This window comes from Cryptomeria japonica, chromosome 4, assembly GCF_030272615.1.
Source record: "Cryptomeria japonica chromosome 4, Sugi_1.0, whole genome shotgun sequence".
In the NCBI taxonomy this organism is placed as follows: domain Eukaryota; kingdom Viridiplantae; phylum Streptophyta; class Pinopsida; order Cupressales; family Cupressaceae; genus Cryptomeria; species Cryptomeria japonica.
The window spans coordinates 656,588,213-656,608,103 of NC_081408.1; the positions used below are offsets into that span (position 1 = coordinate 656,588,213).

The following is a 19,891-nucleotide window of genomic DNA, read 5'->3' on the forward strand; positions in this document are numbered from 1 at the left end:
ACAACTTTAGGGTTGGCAAAACCTTTTCTTTAATAGATCTTAGCAACTAAGTAGCTACTTTAATTGATTCATTTTCATTTTTGTGGTCTATATAATTTGCATTTCATATATTGTTTTTGTATATATATATATATATATAATTTCAAGAGGTGGTAACCCTTGGTCCTTCCTTTGTATTTATTTGATTACAAGAACATTAGATTGGAACATTTTAGCTTCAATAACAATTATTTAGGCAAACTGTGGAAGTGTTGTTATCATATTTACATCTCACCAGTTGCTACTTTAATTGATTCGTTTTCATTTTTGTAGTCTATATAATTTGTATTTCATATATTATTTTTGTATATATATATAATAATTTCAAGAGGTGGTGACCCTTAGTCCTTCCTTCGTATTTGCGTGATTACAAGAACATTAGATTGGATCATTTTAGTTTTAAAAAAAATAAAAATTAGGCAAACTTTAGAAGTGTTGTTACTATATTTACATCTCACCCCTTTATTTTGTCATTGCCTTTCTAGAACTAGGTTGTGAGACTCTATCATATGTGTAATGCATTTATATTTTTGTGCTAATTTGGCAATTCAATGCAATGTAATTGATTTCTCCACAAGTAGCATAATATGAGTTGGTTGGTTTATTTGGCAATTGTCTCCTTAGTTGTCATCCATTTTGTTTGTGGCTAACCCATGCATAGGTAGATAGCCTCCATATGGAATAAACTCCTTGTGATTGTGGAAATCCAAAACTAGTCAATGTGGCCTATCGAATTTACCCTCATATTGATTGCTTCCATCCACCCTAATTCTTTCAATATTTGTTCTTTTGTGGTGATGGTTGTCGAGCAAGTGCGACATTTCATTTACCTAACTAGTATTGGTTTTTTGCCCAAATTGCAATACATTTCTTGTAGTTTCTTTCCTCATATTTTGTATAGACCTAGAGATTTACATAAGCTACACATCACTTCTTGTGTTTGGTGCATCTTCTCAATAAAGGGCATCTCAATGCGAGGTGATCCTATGCTCCAAACATATCACAATACTCAACCTTAGAATTATAAGCACTATTATTCTAAACCCAACCAATCATGGACATTCACTTTATTAAATTCGCTTCTTTCCTATTTCCTAAACACAACTCACAACTATAATTTTGAAGTTTTTAGCCAACCCTTCTCTAGAAACTTAATACTCCCCAATCTTATTATCGTGTATTTAACATTATCTGGGTTATTTGAGTTGTGCTTGTGCTAAAGAAGATATTATTTTGGTATAAAGCCCCTATGCAAACTATGCAACCTTATCTTTCCCATTAGATTTAAGAAATATATTCATTACTCTAGAGAATCTAGTCATAACCCAAAATTCTTCACCTGTCTCATTGAGTTATTGTTTCAATTTACTCCTACATCACCCACATTGATATTTTCTCCTTTGAATTCATGAATGTATTATAAATTCTCACTAATATTTTGAATTCATGAATGTATTATAAATTGTCTCACTTATATTTACATCAATTTGTGCATCTTTTTTATTACAAGAAAAATATAAGTTATTCAAATATAGACATGTCATATGGAGCTAATTTATAAGGACTGGAATTACTAGTCATGCCATGTTTACTTGCGACATTGTGCTTGTTCCTCTTTTAAATATTTGTATTCGTCCCCTTAGTAAATATGCCAAATATTATCTTATATACTTTCCACATTTCGACCCTAGGTACTAAGCTCACTAATGATGCATATGTTTATTTTCATCCATATATTCTTCTCTCCGAACTTAACTTTACAAAATAAATATTATAATATAAAAACATAAAAACTAAAATATATGTAAATACACATTTTTAATGCTACCCACTTAACATTTATAAATAATTGAAAAATGTACTTCTCTAATTTCCGTATCTAACCATATTTATATTAGAGGGTCTTGAAATGCTGCCATTTCAATATCTGATATCATATCCATTTTCATGCAGCTATGGACTTCCAGATAATGAACAAGAAAGCACTTGCAATCAAGTGGAAAAAGAACATTACATATCGAATAGGATCATTGAAGCAAACACCTGATGCCAATTTAATTGCCTTCTGAATATATAATTACAAATGGAGGATGGTCATCCACATACAGCACACCTCATTTCCACTCCATGCAGGTGTACTCAATATTGTTTGCACGTAAGATAATCCCATTGGACACGACGAAGTTCCCTTGGCTTCAGATTTAGGTGGTGTTCAAGATCCAGATTGGTATACAAAGTAATACAGTTGCAACGACAACGAGCAAGATACAAGAGTCACCACAATCTTGAAAAGCTTGACTTTGCTCTGCTATGACATGTAACATATTGTAGGCTGCAAAATTGGAAACCAAGAGACTCCTGCTAGCGGATCCAGACACTTAAACAGATTGCTATCTCCTCAAAGATCCCCAATTTCGACTAACCTGACAGTTACATCAGGGTTACAACAACAATAGACAAGGCTTCTGATATTAAATTAGATTCACATGTTAAATAGAATTTTACCTGGGGAGTAGCAGTTTTTGTTATTGGTTCATTGTTATCATTCTCGTCTTCATCATCATCAATGAACATCTGTCTGACTACAGAATTTCCTGACTTCCTTCCCCTTTTGGCCGTGGAGCTTGCAGCTCGTCCCTTTCCCCTCCCCTGTGGGGCAGGTCTCTTCCGTCCTCTTGCACTTTTGGGGGTTTCATCAGGTTCCTGAAAATATTCACATAAGTTCAGGTTGGTTATAAGTACGCAGTAAAATATCATCGCAGACTATACAATATTTATTTTTAACTCCATAAAAGATTCCATTAATATTTTACTCCCACAAACTGGAAATAAAATAGAAGTTCAGAAATATCTTACTGAGCCATTCTCTGGTTCATCTAATTCATCTTTTCCGATTTCATCACTCGAAGGTGAATCTACATCCTCTACATCATCAATAACACTATGAAGAGCTGCTGATGCCGCAGCAGATGCACTCCTGAGACAGCAACATATAGTATAATATGAAAACGGGCAATGATGTGAAGAGAATGTGTAGTTTAATCAAACAGATTCCACAATTCCATTAATAATATGCCTCCATTGCATACTGAACAACAATGGAAGAAAAAGAACTAATAATCTTTAGGAATGCATTCACCCTCTTCAGGGAGCTTAGTTTTTGAAAAGATGCATATTGGTGAATATGTTTTACCACAGTAAAACAAGGAAAGGAACTTGAAGAATATTTAATTGGTCAGCTAAACTTAAAGAATAAATGAGTCAAAATTGGGAGTCGAGAGAATGGGATAGAAAATTGAAAGGACCTGCACCTGTAGAATTTTAACAAAAAACTTTGCAGTCGTTTATTGCCATACACTCACCTCTCTGAGTGACGTTTTCCCAAAGTAACATCCAAGGTAGTTTGCTTAAGACTACGTGAGCCTCTTCCTCTACCTCTGCCACGTGTTCCTCTTCCCCTACTGTCTGCTACATCAGTTGCTACTGTAGAAACCTGTGAGGATTTTGTTTTCTGTCCCCAAACTACAGTTTTTGACTTGGTAACCTTTACGTGTTCATCTTCTTCATCACTGAATGCATTTTGGCTGGCTAATTGTGATGATTTTTTAGTTTTTGTTACCTGCATTATTTAAATCTTTAAATTAGGAACTGATAAGCAAAGAATGAATTAAAGTCGGTTAATATGCCTATATAAAACGGGTCCCAGTCTATCATATATAAATTAGAAGTAATCTGACTGAAAATAATAAGCGATTCAAACATGCTGATGTAACTGTTTGGTCTCGGGAGAGTTCTACTAGTAACTGAATCCGAAGGCGAATAAATTTAACTGAACTAATGAGAATGATGAATTATAATGCTGTGCTATAAGTTGATTACCTGTGAAGTCTGAGATCCTAATCCACCAGAAAAGCCTGTTTTTGGATGTAATGCTCGGTCTCTTTCACGTTCCTAGATTAAGCGAATAAACAAGCTAGCATCAAATATAGCTCCATATTGCTGATTACCTATAAAAAATAATAAAAAATTGTAGACCGGCCAAAATTCTACCCAAATCATTTGCAGACTATTCAAAACTAATGGAACTTTACCAGTATTCAACACACCTGCATACATTGACCCACTTTGAGGACGACATCATCCTCCTCTTTGATTTGCAGTACTTCTGCTTCTTTGACGAGCTTATTCTGAAAAAAACAGCCAGAAGATGTATGATCAAACTTTAATAACCTGAACAAATTCAATGGAAGATTCAACTTCAGATTTATCAAACTGTAAAGTTACCCGTGTCTCCTCAAGATTTTGCTGTACACAAGTAGAGAAAGCCAGTTTATCATCCTTATTAACAAATTCATGCAATGCAACATCTAGATCATTAACTGGAAGGATCTCCATTTTCTGCAATTGCATAAATATATTAGAAGGATGGTAATGCGAGCTGGAAATTTTTTAAATATAAAGAAATTTCAAATATTCGTATGACAACATTGATAAAGCATTCATGATAGACATTATAGAACCTTAATATATAACATTAGAGTAGAGTTGAGATTCCACATGACAATTGACAAACAAATTAACCAAATTTAATTGCTTTCAATATCAATATGCATATATATTATGTAAGAATTACAACAAAATGCCTAAAGGCTGTAAGTTTCAACAACAAGATGACAAAAACATAGAAAATATATAGCTGTTCCTAATCAGGATCTGCCTCTAATAGGTTCACATCAGAATCAGAGTCCAAGTCCAAGTCACTGCCACTGAGGAGCTGCCTCATTCAATGGAACCCCAACCAATTAAAAATCATAACATTGAACTTTCAGAACAAGAACATAGGTAAAGTTTAACATTAACTTTAAAGTTTAAACACACAAATGTCAAAGAGTCGAAGAGTTCATCCATATTTGATATTGCATATTGAAATTCAGAAATGTTGATTTGTTTCTTTTTCTTTTCATATGGAAACTCGTTGAAATGTAGGGTTTTTTTGTATTAAAAAAAAAAAAAATATTAAGTAAACATCGGCAAGACGTTTCCAATGAGTTTCCGGTACAGAGAAATGTATCCCAATATTCAAGACGTGTCCCAAGGGGTCAGAGACACGTCTCCATGCAACTATGGAACAAACCTAGCATCCTTGACTATGAAATTTAAAGAGTCACTCAACACATTTCTTGCATCCCCAATCCTCTCTATTGCATTCAATTCATCATCACCTAGTGCAACAAAATTTGTAAAACTAAAAGCAATAAATTTGACATACTGGTCGCTATGGCAAAAAAATGATGCGGTGCACCAAAATCAAATAACTAACAACTAGTTGCTTCACTATCATCTCAAGTAGATACCATGAAACCATAATCCTCAATTTATTGAACTCCCTATGCCCATGACTCGTGAATAGGTCATATTGATGTTTTTGACACTCTCATTGGATAAGAACAATTTATGATAATATCATAATAGTAACACTTGCCTGTGTTTGAAATGTGCATCAAAACTCAACAGTATTCTTTATTTGCCTTTATAATATGCAACAAGTGCACAGTATAAATTTATGATAATAGTAACACCTGACTTTGTCATGCCGCCACCATAGGACAGATATCAATGCCCCAGAAAATGGTCTTATTAATAAGACTTCACCATTTTCTGCTTTTCCTAAAACTGTATCAAGGCATAAATACTGTTGGTTGTAATTAGGGATGGTGGATTCCAATTGCCTTGGGCAACATTGGAATCCGCCTAAGGGGGCCAGCCCCTTCTCCAACACATAAGGGCTGGGCCCTATACCTCACGCCATCTCCATGCTACATCTCCACGCTACACTAAAGCCAAACACGCCATCATGATAGGGCCAACCCTATCCTAAACATTTCGCATTAAATAAATTAAAAGGTTTTAATTTATTTGGCAAGCCGACATGTTTAAGGGGTTTGCTCCACATATAAATAAGCATAAAACCCACATCACAACTCACTCATTTCAGTTTTCACTTCATGCGAAATACATGACTGGATAATGCGAACTTCAGGGAGAAAGACTACATCTGCATCTACAGCAATTACCTCTGCTACATCAGCAATTTAGATCTGCTAGTTGAGGTGTGAAATCCATCATTAGTAGTCAGCGAACTTGATGAATATAGAGCGAATTCCTTGAAGGTCTGCAATCTGGGTTAAAGGAGCAGCAACCATCACACATGTGACAGCAAACTAATCTGTCATTCTTCCTATGACAGCAACATCTGCCTCTACAAGTTCTTGAGATAAGTGTTGTAATGATTACATAACTATAATCCATAATCAGATCTGAGGATCTTTTCTAGCTGGGTTTTCCCAGGGTAACTATGTCTTGTGCTCAATTTGTTCATTTCTATGTTGTCACTAAATCCAAATTCTTTTAGCTAATCAAACTAATTAGAAACTAAATATAAATTCTGAGTTTATATCAATCTGAAAGTGTTAAAATTAACATGGTTTCAGAGCTATAGGCTAGATCAACTTTCAGAATTTAGTGCTCCTTTACTTCCAGATTGTTGTCTCATTTGTAGGTCAGGTCAATGGAGCTGAAAGTTGAAGATAGGCTTGATGGGAATCTCAATTTTACTGCATGGAAGGTTTGAATCAGGTTTGCTCTAGAGGAAGATCATCTTCTTCAATTCATAGAAGCAAAAGAGCTAACTAAACCTACGGATGCAACTGAACTAAAACAATTCAAAAAGGATGTTGTCAAGGCCAGAAAGATTCTCATTGATTCAGTCAAAGACCACCTAGTCACCTCTATTGCCTCATTTACTACTGCAATGGAAATGTTCAGCCATCTACAAGGTACATATGAAATTAACAATTTCAGTAGGGCAATTACTTTAAGACAGCAACTACTTATTATCAAAATGGCAAAAGACGATTCTGTTATTTCCTACTTTATGAGAATTTCAGAACTAAAGAATCAACTAGGTTTAATTGGACATAACATGGAAGACAAAGACCTTGTCATGATTGCTCTAAATGGTTTACCTCACTCATGGGAGTCCTTTATTCAAACCATAAGTGGTAGAACTGAGTTACCTACCCTTGATCACCTTAAGAATGATTGCATTCAAGAAGTGTCTCGCCTGATCACAAGAGGGCAAACCAAAAGTCCTCATGTTGATGACCAACACATGCTTGCTGCCCAATGCAAGAAAGGAGGAAATTGGAAGAAGCTTTATCCAAAGAGAAATAGGGAATTCAGACCATCTAGCTCTTTGCACTCTTGGAAGAAACCAAGAGATATATCTCGGGTTCGATGTTTCAGATGTGACAAATTTGGTTACTATGCTAAAGAATGTCAGAATGATCCTACTCAAAGAGAAGCCAACCTAAATGAAGTCTCAAAACAAAACGATGACTTCTTATTTATCTCTGCCCTGTCAAGCAGTATACCTACAGACTGTAATATGTGGCTGATTGACAGTGGTGCTTCCAGACACATCACAGACTACAGTGATCATCTTTCAGACTTAATAGAAAAAGACTCCAACCTCCACGTGGTAATTGGTGATGATGCGCGATATTCGGTAAGAGGTTCTGGCACTACTTTAAATTTAGACTCTAGTATTTCACTGCACCTTAGTGACATCTTGTTTGTTCCTGGAATTAAAAGAAACTTAATTTCCATTTCTGCTCTAGAAGATAAAGGTTATCAAATTGCATTTTCTGAGGGAAAAGTACTTGTTTGGCCTAAGAAATCTAGTTTTAAATTTGCTTGTGTAATCGGTAATAGAGATGATAGTCTTTATAAGCTCTCTACTAACCCTATTCAAGCCCTCATTAATGAGGCTCCCGAATCCTGTGAGCTATGGCATAGAAGACTTGGACACCTACACTATCAAGCTCTTCCCTCTCTTGAAAAGTTACTCAAAGGTATGCCTAAACTCAGTCAAATTCATGATAATACTTGCAAAGGTTGTGCTATAAGTAAAAATGTTAAAAGTCCTTTTCATAAAAGTGAAAATAGAGCTAAAGAAAAATTAGAACTTGTTCACTCTAATTTATGTGGTCCTATGTCTATAGCATCTCCTAATGGATTTCTTTACTACGTAATCTTCATAGATGATTTCTCTAGGAAAACTTGTATTTACTTCTTGAAATCTAAAGAATCTGATGAAGTCTTAAGTAAATTTAAAGAGTTTAAGGCATTAACTGAAAACTCCTCTGGTAAAAGAATTAAATGTTTAAGATCTGACAATGGAGGTGAGTACACCTCTGGTAACTTTTATGATTTTTGTATTGAGTCAAGAATTAAGAGGGAGTTTTGTGTTCCATACAACCCTCAGCAAAATGGAGTTGCTGAAAGAAAGAATAGGACTATTGTTGAGGCTGCAAAGGTTATGATTCATGAAGCTTCTAGAACAGCCGTATATATCCAAAATAGATGTCCTCACCGTGTTCTAAAGAACATGACCCTTGAAGAAGCCTTCACAGGATCCAAACCGGATATCAGTCACCTCAGAATTTTTGGAAGTCCTGTTTATGTTCATGTGCCCAAAGAAAAGAGAACCAAGTTGGACCCTCCGAGAAGAAAGGCATGCTAGTCGGATACAATGAATCCTCCAAGGCCTTCAGGATCTATATCCCTGGTCAAAGGTATGTCGAGGTAAGTAGGGATATTACATTTGAAGAAGATATTGCTTTTAAGAAATCAAAAGGTTCTTGTGTTATTGATGAAGCTAATGGCAATCAAGATATGAATGTTGATACTAACCCTGAGATTCAAAGGGAGCCTGTTGAACCTCCACCTTAAGAAGAACATAATGATCCACCAGAGCCCATGAATCCCATTGATATTCCTAGTGACATTGTCGTTACCAAAAAGAGGCCTCTTTGGGTAAGAAACACCATTCAAGAAGCCGAAAGATTTGCAGCTCCCAGTGGCACCTTCCATGAAACTAAGAAACCTCAAGTATTCTCCAACTACGTTGCATTGATGTGCAATCTCATTGAAATTGAACCTTGCAATGTTGAAGAAGCCTTGAATCATCAAGCCTGGAAGCTTGCTATGGATGAAGAGTATCAATCAATCATCAAGAATGATGTTTGAGATATTGTACCCAAACCCAAAGGTAAATCTGTTGTTTCCTCTAAATGGTTATTTAAAATTAAACATAATGCAGATGGTAGTATTGAAAAATATAAGGCTAGATTTGTAGCTCGTGGTTTTTCTCAAAAGGAAGGCATAGACTATGTAGAAACATTTGCTCCTGTTGCTAGATATACTTCTACTAGAACGATAATAGCTATTAGTGCTGCTAGAGGTTGGAAGCTACATCAGATGGATGTTAAGACTGCCTTCCTTAATGGTGTCATTGAGGAAAAGATCTATATTGAACAAACTGGGGGTTATGAGATTCAAGATAGATTAACTCATGTGTGCAGGTTGAAGAAAGCTCCGTATGGCCTTAAACAGGCTCCTCGCGCTTGGTATGAAAGAATTGATAAATACTTGTTAAGTCTAGGTTTTTGTAAAAATGATGTTGACTCTAACATCTACTTTAAGTTATCTAATGATAAAATGCTAATTCTAGTTCTGTATGTGGATGATTTATTTCTTACTGGTAAAGATGAACTTATCAATAGATGCAAGAAAAAACTAGCTTCAAAATTTGAAATGAAAGACTTAGGTCTAATGCATTATTTTCTAGGTCTAGAAGTATGGCAAAGATCTAACGAAATTTTTCTAAGTCAAGGAAAATATACTATTGATATTTTCAAAAGATTTAGAATGATGGATTGTAAACCTATGTCTACTCCTATGGAATCTAACTTAAAGAAGTTAAGTGTTTCTGCAGCTAACTCTGATTTAGCAGATCCATCAGAGTACCGGCAGTTGATTGGATCACTGACGTATCTAGTTAACACTAGACCAGACATATGTTTTGCTGTGAATGCTTTCAGCCAGTTTATGAGCATGCCCAAACATGTTCATCTTGTTGCAGCCAAGCACATCCTAAGATACTTGCAAGGCACAGTTGGTTTTGGGCTGAAGTATCCACTTAACACTTCAATAACCTTGGAAGGTTATTCAGATGCAGACTGGGCTAGAAGCGTCAAAGACAGGAAAAGCAGCTCCAGTATTTGTTTCAGCTTGGGATCCGCAGTGATCCCTTGGGCTTGCAGAAAACAATCCTCAGTCGCATTGAGTACTGCTGAAGCTGAGTATATTGCAGCAAGTGTAACTTCTAGAGAAGCAGTGTGGCTTCGTAAGCTTCTTGCTGGGCTGTTTGGTCAGCCTTGGAATCCTACAGTTATTAATTGTGATAATCAGAGTTGCATCAAAATGTCTATCAATCCAATGTTTCATGACAGGTCAAAACATGTGGAAACTCATTATCACATTATTTGAGATATGGTGCAAAGAGGCGCCATTCAGCTGAAGCATGCCAGCATTGATGAGCAGGTTGCAGATATTCTCACCAAGTCTCTGTCCAAAGTGAAGTTTGTGTACTTCAAGGATAGACTCGATGTTGTGGAAAATGAAACCCTGATTGAGAGGGAGTCTCAACCTCAGTAATACATTGTGTTGTATCAAACCACCCTCTGCGAGCAATGTAAGGTGGTATTGTGTGATACATGGTGTTGTATCAAACCACCCTCTACGGGCAATGTAAGGTGGTATTGTAATCTTCTCAGGGAGAAGTGTAATTGTTAACCATCCTCTGCGGGCAATGTAAGATGGTAGAAAAGATCCTCTCCACCCTCTGCGGGCAATGTAAGGTGGATCCGATCTATGCTTGTGTGCGAGCTAAAAGATTATATTATGTAGTTCCATTATATGCTTGTGTGCAAGATGGAAGACTACAGTATTCTGATTATGTAATCCATTCTTTGCGTGTGTGCAAGATGGAAGATTATGGTTATGTTCTCCCTAATTAAGAGGGAGTGTTGGTTGTAATTAGGGATGGCGGATTCCAATTGCCTTGGGCAACATTGGAATCCGCCTAAGGGGGCCAGCCCCTTCTCCAACGCATAAGGGCTGGGCCCTATACCTCACGCCATCTCCATGCTACATCTCCACGCTACACTAAAGCCAAACACGCCATCATGATAGGGCCAACCCTATCCTAAACATTTCGCATTAAATAAATTAAAAGGTTTTAATTTGTTTGGCAAGCCGACATGTTTAAGGGGTTTGCTCCACATATAAATAAGCATAAAACCCACATCACAACTCACTCATTTCAGTTTTTACTTCATGCGAAATACATATGACTGGATAATGCGAACTTCAGGGAGAAAGACTACATCTGCACCTACAGCAATTACCTCTGCTACATCAGCAATTTAGATCTACTAGTTGAGGTGTGAAATCCATCATTGGGAGTCAGGGAACTTGATGAATATAGAGCGAATTCCTTGAAGGTCTGCAATCTGGGTTAAAGGAGCAGCAACCATCACACATGTGACAGCAAACTAATCTGTCATTCTTCCTGTGACAGCAACATCTGCCTTTACAAGTTCTTGAGATAAGTGTTGTAACGATTACATAACTATAATCCATAATCAGATCTGAAGATCTTTTCTGGCTGGGTTTTTCCTCCTAGGAGGTTTTCCCAAGGTAACTATGTCTTGTGCTCAATTTGTTCATTTCTATGTTGTCACTAATTCCAAATTCTTTTAGCTAATCAAACTAATTAGAAACTAAATATAAATTCTGAGTTTATATCAATCTGAAAGTGTTAAAATTAACAAATACACAACTACCCATATGCAGATCAACTGGGCAACGAATAAACTAAGAATGCTTAAGGATTGGACTACATTAGCACATGTCACCAACAGTTAGTAATAAGGTGCGATTTCACCAACAGCCGCAGGTTATGAGTAAAAAGGGCACGGGTGGTAATTTCATTAAGATAGCTAACGATGATTAAGGCAGCAAAAGGGCAACAGTCACAATAAGAAGAGACGCCACCTTTTCAAAGTGAAACATGGTAGAAAGGACGTGACTCTCCAACACCAAGGAGAGATATATAATGCAGATCGACATTCAGAGAAGAGGGGGGATAGAAAAAGGATCATTGACTTGATATTTTATAAGATATAAAATACTCAGCAGTTCGACTGAAAGGTATTTATAAACCAAAAGGAAATCGAATCACAAGGAAAGCAATAATATTCAGCAGTGCAATTTATATATTGGTTGTGGTATGGATTTCAATACATAATGTAATAATTCTGTGTATATCTGGATACTTCTGAATTAATATGCATTGCTATTTATGATTATCTGTCATAGCAAAATGAATATATTGCTGATTCATGGTGTGTTACTATCTATGACTGGTTTAATATATGGATATAGGAAATATGTGATTATGATATAAGATGTAATGCATATTTATTCTGTCTGACTACTGTAACCAGCCATGGTAGAGAAATAGGTGAGTTACAAGTAGGGGAACCGCGATGGGGTCATCTTCTAGGTACACCACCTCATGGTATAAGACTGGGGAGTCCCATGGGGCCAAAGGGGTACAAGGGTACTGCCTTTGGACTTTAGAAAGGATGGACTTCCGGGGCACCCTATTTTGAATGCTCCTCATGCTCTCTATCATGGTAAATGAATGCATTAAGAATGTTCAATCATGGGAAGTGTTGTGACGTTTTCACACATCGCCCCATTGCAAATGGAGACCCCCTACTTTTTAGGCCCTTCCTGTCTTTTGGCTTTGTTTTTTGGGTCTTTTCGCAGCAGTCTTGTTAGTCTGTCTGCTTTGCAAGTGTTTCGGGGTCATATTGATTAAGTCTGTCTTTTGTATGAGCAAATTTGGTTAAGTCTAGGACTCGTTTTGTCAATTTTAGGGTTTCTGCCTTTAGTCCTAGCTTTTAGGGGTTTCCTTTAGGGTTTTGGAAAAACTAAACATATAACTGGAATCAGGACCCTTCAAGGAACCTCCCAGTAAAATTTGGGCGAATTCTGAGCACTTACTATTTTTAGTAAGTGCTTTCCTGACCTATTTTGTCCAAACCCTAACATTTTGAAACACTTACTATTTGGGAAAATCTATTTTTGGCAGGTTCTTCACAAGAAAACACTGAAAATTGAATATCCCTGAAGAGCTGAAGACTAAACATTCCTAAAGATCATTTCTAAATCTGGAAGAGTCAGAAGGCAGACAAGTTGGATCAAAAAATGGTTAATTATGGAACTCCTATTCCAGATAGGAAAGCATGCAAAATCATACAAGTCTAGAAACTCACATCAATCCACCAATGTCATCCTGATCCGAAAATGGCCTGAAATTTGACTATCTAAAAATTTGAAAGATCTTCCAAAATCCAGAGTTTGCATTATGATTCCTAGGCACCTAAAACCACTCTCAAAACATCCTGCCAATATATATGAAATATAACTGGAAGTATAAGTGGCATTTTCAATATGACATGTCCTGAATTGGTAGAAAACATCAAATTCCTTCCTCAAGCAAGAATGCCGCCAAAGCACTCAGGAGGGCACCAAACTGGAGGAGCCATGGAGGATTCAAAAACCACAATATTCCATGACACATGCAAAATGCCGCCCTAGGGTGATGAAGGGCGCTAAAATCAATAAGTCTTGGAATTCATAGCAAATCAATGAATTCCTTCCCTTAGTCAAAATTGCACCTTGGAAAGTGATAGGGCGCCAAAATGGAAGGTCCATGGAATTCATGAAGTGGTTGGAGTTCCATGTTCAATGCAAAATGGCGCCTTAGATGAGGGTTGGGCACAAAACCAAGGGAAGCAAGGAAAATCCTCAAAATTGCCAAATTCCTCCTCACCATCAAAAATCCGACCTACTCCCCAAGAAGGCGCCAAATTGGAAGGGTCAAGGAAGGATAGACAAAATCATGAATTCCTCCTCCATGAAGAATTTCCACCCTAAGACAAGGAAGGGTGCTATAATGAGGTATGCAAGGAGAGATGAAGAAGTGCATGAATCCTTCACCAATGCAAAACTCCACCCAACACTCAGGTAGGGCGCTAAAATGAATGATGCATGGAAAAGACTAAAAATTTATTCCTCCTTGAACAAGTGAGAATTCCGCCCTAGGCCAATGGAGGCCGCTAAAATTAAGCTACCATGGAATTCACAAAAAAACATCAAAATTCCTCTTTCCTTGGAAGGGCGCCAAAAAGAGATATCCATGGAAAAGGTTGAAAGACTAAAAATTCCTTCACAAGTGAAGAATTGTGCCCTAACCAAGGAAAGGATGTTGAAATGGCTAAGTCAGGAAAAAATCAAGGATAAAATGATGAATTCCACCATGAAGAGTGAATTCCACGCCTAAGTTGGAAAACTGAAAATTTGTCTGAGGCACGCAAAAATCCAGAGATCAAGGATGAATGCTTCAAGATGAAATTTCCTCCATCAAGGTCAAAATTCCATGCCCAGTCAGGAAGTTGAAGAGAAATTTTCTGAGGCATAGAAATAATGAAATTCCTTCACCAAGCTGGATTCCACGTTCAAGTTAAAGAATGAAGAGAAATTATCCAAGGCATGACAATCCAAGGATCAAGGAATGGAATGAAGAAGCAGGAAATCCCCTCGGGAAATTTTTACAAAAATCCATTTTTAGATACCAAATCTTGTTCGAATTTCAAATTTTTTGTAGATTTGGAATCGCGAGAGAATTTTCTCTCTTGGACCCGGTTCCTAAATAATAGGAAATGTGGCAAAGTGGTCAAAAAGCTCCCTGCGGATGTGATGAATTCAAAGAGCACAAAAAAATTCCTTCCTCGAGAAAGAATTGCGCCCAAGAAGAAGAAATTCCAAGGAAGTGAAAAAAATTGACTAAGTGATGGAAATTCGTTCCTTCACTACAAAATTCTTGGAAAAGGTTAAAATTTGGCTAAGTGATGGAAATTTCTTCCTTCATCACAAAATTCCAAGAAAATTGAAAAATTGTTAAGTATTGGAAATTCCTTCCTTTGGGACATAGTTCTTGGAAATCATGAAAATTGGCTAAGGCATGAAGAATTTCCTTCCTCGAGGGTAAGGAACAAATTTCTTTCCAAAGGAGAATTCCTTCACAACATGAATTCCACATCAGGATGAATTGAAGGTGAAAAAAACAATTTCTAAGGCAAGGAAGAAATCAAGGATGAATTGAACAAGAAATTTCCCCCGAGAAAAATTTTGAAAACTCCATCTTGTGGGCATCAAATCACATCCAAATTTCAAAATTCTTTCAGATTTGGATTTGTCGAAGAATTCTCTCTCCTGGAACCTAGAACCCTATTTTTGGAAAGTTCCTAAAAAATAGGAGATAGTGGAAAGTCATTAAAAATCTCCTCCAGAGCAAGGAAAGTTCGAGAAACTTCAAGAAAATTCTTCATGGATCAAATTCTTCTCTCCTGAAGTTTTCCCTCTCCAAGGGTTTCTTGCCAAGTGGCAGCCGAGTCAACGCATGAAGAATTAATGGAGCATCTTTTGCATGTAGTCGTCACATTTGAGGCAATATGGCAGAATCCTTTTGCATGCAGTCGTCGCATGTGGAGATGATGGTGCATTTATGGCTTCATGAGCAATTTTTGCATGAGGGTACATTCATTGCATAGTGGACACTTTTTGAATGTAATTAATTGTATATGGGCTTAATGGGTGTTAAATGTTGATTCCCACCTTGTTGCATCTTGAGTGGAGAATCTTTTAGGGAAAACCCTAATTAGAGTTTGCATGTAGCCAAGGCCAAAAGCCTATATAAAGGGGTGACCCCCTCATTTGTTGGAGGGAGCTTTGTATAAAATTGTTGCGATAAGTTTTTGAGAAAATAATAGTGAAACATTGTTCTCTGATGGTGTCCACTTAAGTTATTTTTTCAAAACTTGCATGGTTTCACCTTCCTCGCTTAGAGAAGAATTTTATTTTCTTAGTTGTCAGATAAAGTGCTTGGATTTCAATGGAGAATGTAATGGTGTTTGATGAATTTCCATGGTTCATATTTTTTGCATCTTGTTGAATGTAAGTTGCAATGTAAAGTTAGCCTGAACCCCCAAATTTGTGCTAAGTTTGATTGTGAATGGTCATTTGGATTGCACCGTGTTGGGTATTCAAATGCACTTTCTCAATATGAAAATTCTTCGGCATCCTCAAAAGATAACACCGGTTCTTGCGGAGTTGTAGTTTATCTTGGCAACGCAGAGCTAGGTTTATTTGGAATTTGTCCACCAAAGCACTATTCATTGTTATCACTGCCCTTAGGAGTAGATTTAGATCCTTCTAAACCCTTTCCCTTTTACTTTCAGTTCATTTAGGTCCATTCGAAGCAGCAGCATCACTGCATTGCCATATCCGATGATGGAGTTCCAGCCACAACAAAGAAGTGAAAGAATGATGCAAACGTAAGGCCCCTTGGATTACCAACAATCACATCAGCCAACTGAGTCACGTTTGTAGCATAAAGGAACCTTGGAATCGATTGTTTGAACTTCTTGCAATCTTAGCATGCAATCGCACTTTGATCAAGAGAGAGTGAAGTGATCGTTAGGCAGCTTCATTCTGTGTTCGACATAGTCATAAAACACACGTCAACAGGAAGTAGGATAGGGGTGGCAAGATTGAGGGAAACGGTTATAGGACACTTCACTAGGTACTCCACCTCATATGATGAGGCCAAGGGGGATAGTGTTCTGCCCTTGGGCCTAGGGTAAAGGATCTCTAGGGCACCTATCAAGTCACCCTAGCTTAGCTCTTCTATGGTTGAGCCTTCTCAAACTGATTTAAGCGATCTTGTGATTAGATCTATACTTCTAATATATGCTTGATGATTTCTAATCAGAGAGATCTATTTCATGAATCATGATTGTGACTGAATCGTAACTTGTTTATAGGGTCTCAGTCAAAGTTAAAGGTATCTCTAACCCTACTTTGTTGCAATTAGAAATTGTGATCTAGGGCAAAATTCGGGTATTTATGATTTGGGGACATTACAAACTTTGCATTTGAAATGTGCATCAAAACTGAAAGTTTTCTTTAATTTGCCTTTGTACCATGCAACAATCACACTCTCAGATTGCCTATAGCTAGACTCTGCCATTCGCATTTGTTCATTTTTAATTGAGTATGTTGCATATTCTAGTTTGAACGCTAGTATGAGCTCACAGACTTGATTTGTGGATCCAGTAAAAATGTTTGGGGCGTTGGGTGCATTTTTTGTGATATATATATGTGTGTGCGTGTGTATCAAAGAAGCAAACATTTGTGATCAGTCGCGATTAGTCACAACTAATTGCCAATCACCAAAACAACCAATTTTTTCCCTTAAATAGGGTCAAAAAATCATTGACCGATGGTCGTCAATTTTTTTCTAGATTAAACATGATCTATGTTACCCCGAGTTTCCAGGACAGGTACGACAAGGGACGATGAGACGAGTTTCCGAGACAACAAAAAAATTTCGCCAATTTTGGTGACGACGGGGAGACGGCAAGGGGATGGCTATACGAAGTATAGAGAAATTTTAAATGTTCATGTGAAAAATAGATAAAGCATGTATATATACATTATATGTTGGATATTAGAGTTGTTGGAATGTGTTGTTGCCATTGATGTCAACATATTCCTGTGTTGCAGAGAGTTGAGTTGGTTTGGTTGCAGATGTGCTGATGCAGATTAATGGGTTTTGAGATACTTATCTCTAGTTGTTTCAGTATGAGTTTTAGCGTTTCGGAAGATGATTTGATCGTTTTATGTGATCCGGTGTGGTGATTGGTTTTTCTGTTGGTTTTGTATTGCAAAGAGTTGTGATTTCTGGATTGTATTATTCCGGAATTGATTCATTATGTTGTGCGGATTTTGGAGAGTGTTTGGGACGTTCACGTGTGTGCCGGTGGATCATGATTTGGAACTTCACAAGCGTATCTTTCAGTTTGTTGTTGGTGTTCTTTAACTCCAGTGATGTTGAGGTTATTGCGGTGGAATTCACGTTGCTTTTTAATGTTCTATGATCGTGTTCTATGCGTCTTGGTGGTCCACGTTGATCATGGTGCGCGTTATTGAAGATTTTATTGGTCCGGTGGTATTCTTTGTGTTATGCGACATATTCGATGGTCTAGCATGTAGCAAATGATCTTGGTGAATTATTTGGTGGTGTTGAATGTTCGAGGATTTGATTTGGGTCCATGCTATGTCCTTGCCAACATTGTATTGGTCCGGTTATTGATTTATGTATCATGTGATGTAATTTTGTAATTAGGTCTTATGTGTTGAGCCGACCTTGAGGTTAAGGTTGATGATTTGTATAAATAAGTGTTGTGATCATGTAAGATGTATGTCTGCGGTTGTATCTACGATCTGTGAGAGTATTGTATGTGTGAACAAGCGAATTTATCATTTGGTAGTGGAGAAGAGCAGAGAAGTGTTGTTGTGCAGACAGTGTGCTTAACAAGAAGTGTGATCAAGCATTTGGAGATGCTATTCTTTCAATTCATGTAAACCGGATTGTTCTCTAATCTTTGTAAGGCAGTGAGCCTACCCAAGGTTGTTGCCCTTTGTTGTATTTGAGCAATGAACTCTAGGTTGTGTGCCTGAATGCATGTGCATTCCTCATTGTAATATTTACACATACTACTGCAGAGTATCATCATATTGTGGGTAGGTTCCCACCGTGGTTTTTCCCTTGACCGAGTTTTCCACGTCAAAAATCCATGTGTTATGTGTGTTGTTGATGTGGTGTTTATCTTTGCTCTTGTTGTTCCTAATCAGATCTAAAGTTGAGATTAATTTGTTTGAGCTTGGTGAAAACTGATTCACCCCCCCTCTCAGTTTTCCTGCATTTTTGCTGCCAATATTATATTCATATGAAAACATGGATAAAGCATGTATATGTACATAATAGAACCTTAACATACCACATTTGTTTTCAGAATTCATTGTCAATACTCAATATGCATTCATAATTCATAATTCTTTGTCAATACTCGATATGCATTTATAATTCAGAATTCATTGTCAATATGCCAGCACTTGTTTGCATGTATTTCATTGTTTCTTTCTGGTTAGAAGATATTTTGATAGTATTCCATTACTATTATGACCTACAACCACTTCTTTATGCACTACCAAGTTTTGGGTGTTTCTGAAACTCATTACCAAGCTGTTATTCATATTTCTGAGTGCTTTTAGCTATGATTCAGACCTGTTTACCTTTCATATCAGTGAAAATTACTTAATCAATATTACCTTCCAAAAATTTATTAAATGTCTGATCTATAAATATAATGCAACATGCCTTCCAAAATGTGAGCAACCAATAGATTTGAATATGTAATAACTTATTTATTGAAACAAACTGAACAAAAATGGCAACCATCAATATTTCACTTTCAAAAATACAATTAATCCCTCATCCCGGAAATGTACTATTGCTGAGGTGTCGGGATCACAAAAGGAAATAATAAAATGTTTTTTAAGCATTTTAGCCTTTTTCTATTTTTTAATGTTTTGGGAAAAGCTGTCCCCGGGACAGTTAGGGGACATCACAGGCATCCCCAATCGTCCAGAGGACGGGTGAACGTCCCCTTTGAGAATCACTGCTGTCCCCAAGTTTCCAAGACATTTCCCACAAATTTTGCAATTTTGGGGATGTCGAGGGGACATCCCTTGGCTGTCCCCAAGTCCCCGAAACGACCCTGGTATGGGGACGGGGGATTTTAGCCCGGGAACGCGTCTCTAGGAAACGTAGATCACGCTTAATCCTGCAATAAAACCACTGTTTTAATCACAACTAATTGCACCAGAAATCACAAAAAAGGAGAGGCCGAAACCTTGAAAAAAAAAACCACGAAAAGACCCCTGAAACAGACCAAAAAAAAACATAAAA

At 37.1% G+C, this 19,891-nt stretch overlaps 1 protein-coding gene across 6 annotated transcripts in view; it reads right to left on the reverse strand.

Annotated features, from left to right (window-relative positions):
• Nucleotides 1-1,840: 1,840 nt before the first annotated feature.
• LOC131053573 (double-strand break repair protein MRE11) overlaps nt 1,841-19,891 on the reverse strand; it is a 103,958-nt gene continuing 85,907 nt past the window's right edge. For all 6 annotated transcript variants that reach the window (XM_057988197.2, XM_057988199.2, XM_057988196.2 and 3 more), the window contains 7 exons: nt 4,324-4,437; nt 4,146-4,226; nt 3,919-3,990; nt 3,402-3,658; nt 2,896-3,016; nt 2,545-2,742; nt 1,841-2,462 (listed from right to left, as the gene is read on the reverse strand). In XM_057988197.2, coding sequence (XP_057844180.1) covers nt 2,430-2,462; nt 2,545-2,742; nt 2,896-3,016; nt 3,402-3,658; nt 3,919-3,990; nt 4,146-4,226; nt 4,324-4,437 — 876 coding nt within the window. In that variant the 3' untranslated portion in view covers nt 1,841-2,429. The remainder of the gene's footprint in view (nt 2,463-2,544; nt 2,743-2,895; nt 3,017-3,401; nt 3,659-3,918; nt 3,991-4,145; nt 4,227-4,323; nt 4,438-19,891) is intronic.